The 10,000-nt window shown below is 39.6% G+C and overlaps 1 protein-coding gene across 1 annotated transcript in view; it reads right to left on the bottom strand.

The window, feature by feature from the left end:
* Positions 1–4,272: 4,272 nt before the first annotated feature.
* scn2b (sodium channel, voltage-gated, type II, beta) overlaps positions 4,273–10,000 on the bottom strand; it is a 16,233-nt gene continuing 10,505 nt past the window's right edge. Inside the window, exons 3-5 of the mRNA XM_080007102.1 lie at positions 8,511–8,727; positions 7,761–7,953; positions 4,273–4,411 (exon numbers count right to left, since the gene is read on the bottom strand). Coding sequence (XP_079863228.1) covers positions 4,381–4,411; positions 7,761–7,953; positions 8,511–8,727 — 441 coding nt within the window. The 3' untranslated portion in view covers positions 4,273–4,380. The remainder of the gene's footprint in view (positions 4,412–7,760; positions 7,954–8,510; positions 8,728–10,000) is intronic.

Below are 10,000 nucleotides of genomic sequence, written 5' to 3' on the forward strand. Positions count from 1 at the left end.
CTCTGTTTTTTTCTTTCTTTCATTTCATCCCCCCATCTGCTGTCCGTCCATCCCTCCGGGTTCTACTGCTTCTGTCTGTCTGTGGAGGGGAAGGTGGGATGCTCTGGAGGTGAGTCCTGTTCAGACGCGCGCGCGCACGCACGCACACACACACACACACACACACACACACACACGCACACACAGACACACACACACACACACATACACACACACACACACAAACACACACACACAGACACACACACGCACACACACCCCTACAGACACACACATTGTTGCTTTTCGTGGGCGATGTAGCTGCAATGAATGTTTTTAGAATGTCTTACTGGAACAGAATGTGTTTTACAAGTACTACTTAAAGAAGTCGTTTCTTAGTGCCTAGTACCTAAGATGAAGTGTTGCGATGCTGAATAACTGGCTGTAGTCTAAACTTCACAGTTTTGGTTCAGATTTGTGAGCGTGGTGTCCAAATCGCACTTGTCGTTGCGTAAATGTTGACTTAATGTGGGGGAGGGTGTAGGAGAGCATAGGTGTGTGTGTGTGTGTGTGTGTGTGTGTGTGTGTGTGTGTGTGTGTGTGTGTGCCCGAAACTGAGTACATTGATGGATTGTAAAAGGCTTCATATGTGTATGGAACGTGTTATCGTTGGTTTCGCTAAGACCCAGTGATGTGAGCTGTGTTATACAGTAGTGCAGTTTTTTAATTTTCCATTTGTTTTCTCCGTATGTTTTTCCATTTGCTCCATTTGCTCACATACAAATCATATATGAGCAAATCAAAGACATTCCAAACCGTTGCCATTAAGGTAAAAACAATAACGTCATTAATGTCAAATGTTTTGTTCTATTTCATCATTTGTTTTATTAAAATAATTAACTCATAGAGCAAGTATTGTTCAATGCTGATTTTCAATCAAAATCTATTATTTATATGGAAAATAATATGCGGTTAGTTTGGAGTTAATTCAATATTATTCTCATTGTCCTAATATCTTTTTTTACATGTTACTATGTCAAAAAGGCAGGAAATCAAATACCTATCTAACTATGTATATTCATCTATTCCTATCTACCTAAGTGCCTCTACTTTTCTATATTGGGTTTTTGTATCGAGCGATATTCTCCAATATGATTAATTTAGACTGATATCTGACACCAGTATTACTTTCGGTACGTCAATAATTTTCCGATTTAATTGGCTGCCGCTCCTTAAAAAGTGACTTGAAAAAAAAAATACTACCGTATAACAACAAATGTGACCAGAAAAATCAGGTATACGCAACTTAACATTGAGGACACAGAGCGTACATTGCTATTAACAGGAAACATCATCATACAAAAGACAACCCGCATACACATCTGAAATGGCAGTGTACAGTACAGTATCAATTTAATGTCATTATTTGTTTACACATTTGGCTTTGTTTTTTGAAGTAGCAGAGGACGAACTTCTTGAGATTATTGAGGTGTTTTATTTGGCCGGAAAAGAATAGTTGAAACAGCAGAATTGTCCTAAATGATCTTTATTTCAAAATACATAATATGACTACAGCTGCCTGTGCAGAGGCAGCACAGTGCAAGCATTGGTTTGGTGTTCAATATAGTTCAGTGATGAGGAATTAAATATTTAGGGCAAATATACAAGCAACAGAGATGATATTCTGTATGTACTTCATGTATTTGTCGTTAAAATTGCAAAAAAATTGCCAGAAGTATTTTTTTCTCTCATCACCTTCAGGGTCCAGCACTGACCCCGGCTACTAAAACATGCATGAGCATAGACAGACAGGCAGTGTTCCAGTTAATATAGAATAATAAGCAACTCTTACATTTCAAGAATTAGGTCAAATAAAAAAACAAAACATTGAAATATGAATATATTGTCTTTGTATATCAAACATCAACACATACCGTAATATGATTGTGGGGCCAGAGATGTGACTGCAAACAGCGCTTCATTTTGACTTCTCATTAGACTCAGTACAACTATATAGTATAGATTTAGAACATAGTTTGATATGGTTGTAGTTGTATTATAGTATAGCTATAGGATATGTAAGAGATAATGTTAAAATAACCCCCTGCAGGGCGCTCAGGGCTTGTATCACTCTGAAGGGGGTTATTTTACCATAATGACCGGCTGGCTGCTAGTTATTCCGTTTATTGCACGGCTCGTACTAAATATTCAAATGCTTTTGACCGGAAGATCGCTAAGAAAAATAGTCCTCAACAACCTTGTTAGCGTTAACACTTCGGCCGACGTCGGACGAACCTATTTACTGTTGTCAATGTGAAATCAGCCATATCATTATTCATCTCTTCAAGTCTTACCTTGTAGTGGTTGCCTGTTGATGGTCATTATCAGAAATAACAGACCACTGATTGCCACTATCGACCAATCACAATTCAGTATTTCACAGAGCCTATAGTATAGCTGTAGTTGTAGAGTTTAGTTATAATATATAGTTTAGTATACTGTACATAGCTGTATACTATATCTATAGTATATCAATTAGAGTATTTGGATATGTCCCATGCAGGATAAGAATTACTTCTGGTGCTTTTCAGTTTTCCTTCCCATCGACGCCTCTCGTCCAGACCCAACATGCATTGTCACGTGAAATGAGTGTTAGATGAGGTGATTTACGAAGCCATATCAACACAATGCTCTTCATTTTCAGGGTGGTGAAAATTTTGGAAAAACCAAAAAAGTATATATATAACATGCCGATAAATTTTCCATTTCACCTTTTTTTTTTTTCTGTGATCAACCACATAATACCATAAAACAATACCATGATCATAACAAGTAGAGCTTCATATACATCCTCATTCTCACTCTTATCAGAGTGTGGCCCCACCATGTGTACAATGGTCAAGTGTTAAGGAGTTAAGGTGCGAAAAATTACATACAATCTTAAAATCATTGTTAAAAAAAAACGACAAATTATATGGAAGGTGATTGAATATTTTCCCAATTGTCACATATCGAGGTGCTATGGTTTAGTCCAACGTGTTTCTCCGTCGTGTTGATTCAGAGAAAAGGGTTTCTATAGAAGTTTAATGGTGATTTAATCGTGGTTATATAAATTGTCACAGTGTGCACTGCTCTCCAAAATAGGAACCTTTTTTCAAAAAAGGTTCAGAGCAGTGAATCGAAAGTCATTGGTGTGCATTCAAATATATGTCACTTGACATTTAAAATTACCTTATAAGTGAAAATATTGTGAGTTTGGTAAGTTATATAAGTTATGATCTAAAATCTGTAAATCTGATTTTGATGGAGAATGAAGAGTTATTATTTAATTCCCTGCAGTTTATATGTTTGTCAGTTTGCTTTTTCAGGGGTTGCACCTGTTTTTTTGTAACACTTTTGTTTTTTTTGTTGGTATTTATCCTTTTGGCATGTTATAACTGCTAGATTACACTATAAGATTCTCAACATAGAGAAAACAAGTTAAGAGGGCCAGGCTCTCGATTTTCCATTGCCACTAAACATGCCATTTAGATTTAATTATAAATATGTTTTTTTTACTAAAATTCATGTATACATTTCTAAATGCATTTTTATATATTACCATAATATCTATTCACTTTTATATTTCATAAAAGTTCTCTGTATATTTTTTGATATAAATGTATAAGCTATGATTGGATTTCATGGCTTCCTCTTCAAGCAGGCCTGCTGTTATCATTGTGATAATACAAAAAATGAATAATACTACTAATAATAATAATACCAATAATAATACTACTACTACTAATAATAATTATAATAGTGATGACGATAATAATAATCATGAGAACAAAACAAGACTAAAAATAATGCATCTTATAAAAAATAATTCACATTTAATTGAGCTAATTATCTAAAATTGCTGTGAGGATTCATTTTCTCTGATTGAAGGTTTCTCATTGTGATGAATAAAATAAAATGGATGGATTAAAAAAATATATCATTAAGAATGAAGGGGCTTTTTAAATGGTAAGTAAATACTCATTAAATACTAAGTATTTCTATCACAATACTCTTGACTTTATGACCTAAATTGAACTGTATCTGCACCCCTCTATTCTACGAGCAGTTTGTGGTGGAATGTTGTTAATGCCTTCTTCCAGTAAACTGGGGAAGGTGTAGTGGTCAGTGAATTACAGGAAATAGGGCAGTGGAAAAGAGATCCCTGGCATTTTTTGAGGAGAAAAAACAACAACATTTCAAACACACACACACACACACACACACACACACACACACACACACACACACACACACACACACACACACACACACTGATAAAAATACACACACACACACACACACACAGACACACACACATGCAGAATGCGGCGGTCACTGGGCAACGATGAAGCCATGGTGCTATAAGTCTTCAGGTAGCGGGTATGCATGTCTGATAGAGAGAGAGAGAGAGAGAGGGTGGGGGTGGGGGGTGGGGGGGGGGGGGTAGAGAATTTGTCAGAATCTCATCGATGAGACACGTCTGTCTCTAAAACATCAGAAATGGGGTTAGCGAGGTTAGGTCTCGGAGTTGAAACAGCCCCAGAGGAAGGAAACAGCTCGGAGGCACAACCACCGTTCTTTGAGAGGAGGGTGAGGTACGTCCTTCACCCCTCAAACAGGTAGTTCTGTTTTTTGCCGGCTGTCCTTTCGCCAGCTCCAAAAACGATTCAACACAGTGATGACTGTGCACCAAGTTTTACACCAATGCTCAAAATTCAGGCGTTTGGTGGACATTTTTGGTGGAAAATACTGGAAGAATTATGGTTTTCTCTTTGTGGAGTTTAGTAAGTGCTTTACAATAGGGAAAAGACAATGCAACACACAATAGAAACACAAAATGCAAGCAGAAAAGACGCAGCATGTGGCTTTTTGGGAAAACAATACCTGATTGCCAATGCTATCCATTCATCTAACTGAGTCATAGCAGCATCACACATTCATTGCATGTAACATTTATCACTCCTGAGATTCAGCAAAAGGTTTTTTGTTTGACTTTCCGCTCTAGAAATAAGGGGAAAAAAAAATCCCTGATCAGAATCTTTATTTTTACTACCAAATGATAAGGCAGGACGGGACAAGAGGACGATAGAGATGGACGGACGCATGTTGAACAGTGGTGCAAAGACCTGCAAAGGATTTGTTCGTAGCGAACGAATCCTCAACACGACCCGGGAGTCACGAGTCAAAATGTGAGAAACTGAGTCGTGTTGAACTTGTTTAGATGAACAGGTAACACTGACGGATAACCAGGTGTGGTTTTCCTCTAGCTCTGAGCGTTACCACCTGGGCTTACTGTAGCCACGCTTTTAATGCGGCAGTGCATTGGGAATACTAGATGGATGGCCTTTCGCAATTAACAGAGAGATGAGATGAGAACGGGAACATACACACAATATACACAACTGTTGGTGTCTCCTCAAGAGCACAGTGTGACTCCAGAGTTTGGACTCTCTACACCCTCTTGGTTTTAAACCTCGTCAAACGATACATGACATGGGTGAGGTTTCCCAGAGGATCTAGGTTGAGGAGTTACAGTCCGATAGTGGAGGCGCGACGAGACGGAAGTATGAATGACCACTTGGCCGATGCGTCCACCCTTTCTGTCAATTACAATGCAGGGAGGGTGTTCAGGTGTTCAGATGTCTTACACAAAAAGCAAGTGGTGGATTATGTTCCATCATTCCAAATATTTCAACAGCAGTGCTGAAGATGCGGGAAAACTCATCTGCCTTCCTTTGGGGAGTCGCCGATTCCTAATGGCTTTCCATAAAACAGAAAATCCATTCCTTTTTATTAACATCGTAAAATGGCAGGAAATATAATTAGCCACACAACCAAATCAAACCACACAACACAACTGTATGAACACAACCACAAACATAAAGAGTTTGACCAGCATGCTGTGGACAGTGATACTGTCTCATCGGTTTAACAGACCATAAATGTATTACAAGACTAAGGCAGAATTAATTTGTATTTTTTATATCAGACGGCAAAAATATACCCTAGCAACCGGTTGTCTTTCTGACTCTATCATACTTTGACCTCATCAAGGTCAAATTCCTTTAAATATCAACATTTGCTGATGACATTGTTCTATACAGTATGTTGCCTTATGTCAGTAAGGTATTTTTAATGACTACTCAACTTTCAACGAGCAAATCTGAGAGCCAGGAACTGCTTATCAATCGAACAATGAAGAAAATGTAATTGGACCGATCGGGAGAGCAGTCTCTCAGACTTGCGATGGTCAAACTCTTTCAATCGATGGCTCGAGACAAGACCACGTCCAGCTGAATGTGTCTGTGATGCGCCCTGGGCCACATCTGCCTTCAAATGTGCAAATGGCATTTTGGGAGCAGTGCTAAAGGTACACGGTAGGCATGGAATGATTTCCTTTCTGTGGGAGTAGGATATACTTCCGTCATGTACTCATGTGTAGTAAATCACATAGAACTAGAGTTTGAGATTTAGAAAGAAATTGGCAGCTTCGAGGTTGCCAGGTTCTGTTAGGAAGATACCATAGAATGTGTGTTATGTTTAACAACCTTATCCGGCAACTTCAGTTCTCCATTTTTTTTATAAAATATGAAACTGTTTTGGTGGTTTTTGGGTATCGTGTCTCCTGCAGGGCTTAATGTTATCGTCTTGAGCGGCTTGGCATTAAAAGCAGATGTGGGCAGAGGAGTCAAAGACATATGTTTACTATTACACAGAAGTACACAATAACCACAATACCTACAAGATATAGGATAGAGTTTGAAAGAGGGAAAGTTGCCACAGAACAAGACACAATATCAACCAATTACAAGGCCGATGGGGAATAACAAGATCCAGATTGGCGGACAAGGGGGTTACATGACTATTTACCCGAAAGAGGGATGTGTGGTCCAGAGGCCATTCTTTCAACTAGCTAGATGAGCAGGTTATAGCTGTCTATCAATAGGAGAGGAGAGAGGGTTAAAGGCAAAACATTGGAAAATTGTAATTTGTTAGGTTTGAACCAAGGCTGAGGAGCCTTTACCAGCTGAAGACAGGAGAGAAGTCATGGTTAGAAGAGGTGTGTAATGATTGGAAGACAGAGCCTTTGGATGGCAGAGCATATACCGTGAGGTTCAATGGTTTTGGGGCTTGTGTCCCGAGGTAAACAAATAAATGCTCTATTGGATTTAAGAACAGAAAAATGGAGGTTGACGCCGACGAACCGAATGCATCAGTGCATCGTACGTAATTCAACCGACGTTGGCATTTCTCCTCAGGCAAGTAATCATACGCGACCAACTTAAAAAAAAACCACTACTGTACACAACAGGAGCTGTGATATGTACTGAAGTATAATTTCAAAAACTCCCAGTTTCCGAATACGACTGACCCCAACACAGACCCGCCCTCTCTTGCTGGCCATGGTCTAGGGGAAGAAGTGGCAACAACAGGAACTTTTTTCAATGCTGGAAGGTTTTCACTGTTGAAAATTGTAATGTTATTCCTTACAGTCGGGACTGGGCAGTAAATTAGATGCATGCGTTGGCCTAAAATGTAATGATGCATTCGGTGCATCCCTCGTGTTAACTGGTTCTTATTGCACAAATCTATGGATTTGCTAAAGAACGCAGAGTACGAGACATATTATTATTATGCTCCAAATTGGCTATCCACATTTTTTTAGGGAATTTATGTCAAATGTAATTGTAATCGTTAGCTCAAAGGGATTAAAATACCACCGTTATAGAAATTCTTACTTTGTGCCCTCTTCCGCTACGCCCTCGGCCTCCAGCTTCCCCTCCTCCTCCATCTTCTCCTCCGATATCAGCTCCTGTTTCCGGTGTCGGCGGAGGCATTTCACCACCACCATGGACAGAATCAGCAGAGCCAGAGCTCCGCCCACCGACGCACCGATCGCCACGGCGATAGTGGAATCCCGCGGAGGAGGAACTGGAGGAGCGAAGGGGGAGTGGAGATGAGGGGGTTAAATATTTTGCAAATGAATGATGGAGACAAGTGCAAGTGCTGGCCAAACGCTGTAGTGGTCTGATTAAACAGGGTGGAAATAAAGTGCTGCTGATTTTGAACTCGCCATTCATGCTAGTAATGCCAATAAATGAACAAGAAGTTGGAAAGAAAGACATACAAGAAAGGTAAAACTATTTCAATTATAATTAAAGAAAAAAGTCTCACCCTTCAAGTGAGTAATTTCAATATGAACAAGGAAAAAAGAAAACTGGAAAAGAAAAACAAAAGCCTAAAAAATGAAAACGTACAAGAAAATAAAAACTTCTTCGTCTTCTTACATGTATGCTTAAATATTGGAGGAATATTTTTTTTTCTCATTACACAGTAATGCAAAGCATCCTTATTTCTGAGTGAGAACTGATGTATTAACTAAGTTAAGGTTAGATAAGGTATATGCAACAGCCCAAAGGGTTAAGAAGCTACAGAGGCTCAATCGATGGGATGTCCGCTGAGGTACAAGCAGCAGAAAGGTGCCGTACGTTCCGTGACCACGTTGAGCTGGATGACGCCGTGGCCCTGGATGCGGTCGGGGGGGTTCCTCACGTAGCAGTTGTACACGCCCTGGTCCTCAGGCTGGACGTCCGACAGCGTGAAGGACAGGTCGTTCTTGTCCAGGTTTCCGGCGAAAACCACTCGCTCCCCGAAACGCTCCGAACGCAGGGGCACCAGGCCCCTCTTAGTGTAGTACATCATGAACTGGAGAGAGAGAGAGGGAGAGAGAGAGAGAGAGAGAGAGAGGGAGATGGAAATAGGGTGGGAAATGGGACTTTAATTTGAAATGAATTTATAAAAACCTCAGAAGACCCTTTCTGTTCTATAATAAATATACCAATTGGAACATTTTACAATAACCATAACTTCGGAATCCTTTGCTATAAGAAACCAACTGGCCAGTCTCATGACACAAAATGACTCTGGTAAAAGTGAAAGTACCAGATTAATATTTCTACTGAAGTAAAATGTATCAGTACTTGCTCTTAAATGTACTATTTAGTAAGTAAAGTAAAAGGACTTTTATCAAAAAAAAAAAAAACAACAAAAAAAATAAACCCGGCCTTCTCTACCTGTTTTCTACATAGATAGACTATAAACCCTTTACTATATTAGAAATGTAGTGGAGGAAAGGTTGAAAGCCTCCAGAACTCAATGAACTTGAAAAATGTACTTAAGTCGAGTTAAGTTACGTCACTTTCCACCACTGGTCTAGTGTCAGACCTGGCAATAGTACCAATTCAGCTGTTTCGTCGACAGTTAATAATCAATAATTACCACTGCACTGCTTTGTTCTTGTTCTGTCTGAGGCCTTGAATACAATGTAGACAACAACAACAGTAGATAAAAGATGACAGTCATTTTGCCTGTGGCTTAGAAATGATCTGCAAGACACAGTTCCGTGCATTGCGGCGGAAGGTTGTCGCTGTGCTTCTTAACATCGACAAAGGAGTTCCACAGGGCTCCATCTTAGGCCCAGTTGAAGTAAAAAGTGTTTCCTTCCGGAAGGTAGAATGGTACCAACTTAGTTGCCGTAGTTCATATGCCTGGCTCACCCAAACCCATCCAGCCTCTCCGCCCATTTTACCACAGTGTCATGTGTTTTACTTCTGGTAACAGCCACCCCCACTTTTTTCATCGATGTCTAAACTGAATCGCTATCGATAAGGTGTGAGAAACGTTCTTTGTTTTTCTTACATTTAAATACGGCGTTACTTCAAAAATATCCACTTGTCTCAACGGTTTCCAGTTTCCATATATGTTCTGAAAGTGGCAGACTGCATCCGCGCGGTCCCCTGGTGCTTTTTTCTCTTCTTGAATTTTCCCCCGCGGGGATTAATAAAGTGCTATCTTTATATATTTATAACCTGCTCCTAGAAAAAATGTCCTTCAGCTACTTTGGGGGTAGGAATAGGACAACCCCCATGACCGTCCTGGACTCAAGTAATTTATTACATTTTCACAGTTTTGATCACTC

Source organism: Zeus faber (genome assembly GCF_960531495.2).
Source record: "Zeus faber genome assembly, chromosome: 9".
Taxonomy (NCBI): Eukaryota; Metazoa; Chordata; class Actinopteri; order Zeiformes; family Zeidae; genus Zeus; species Zeus faber.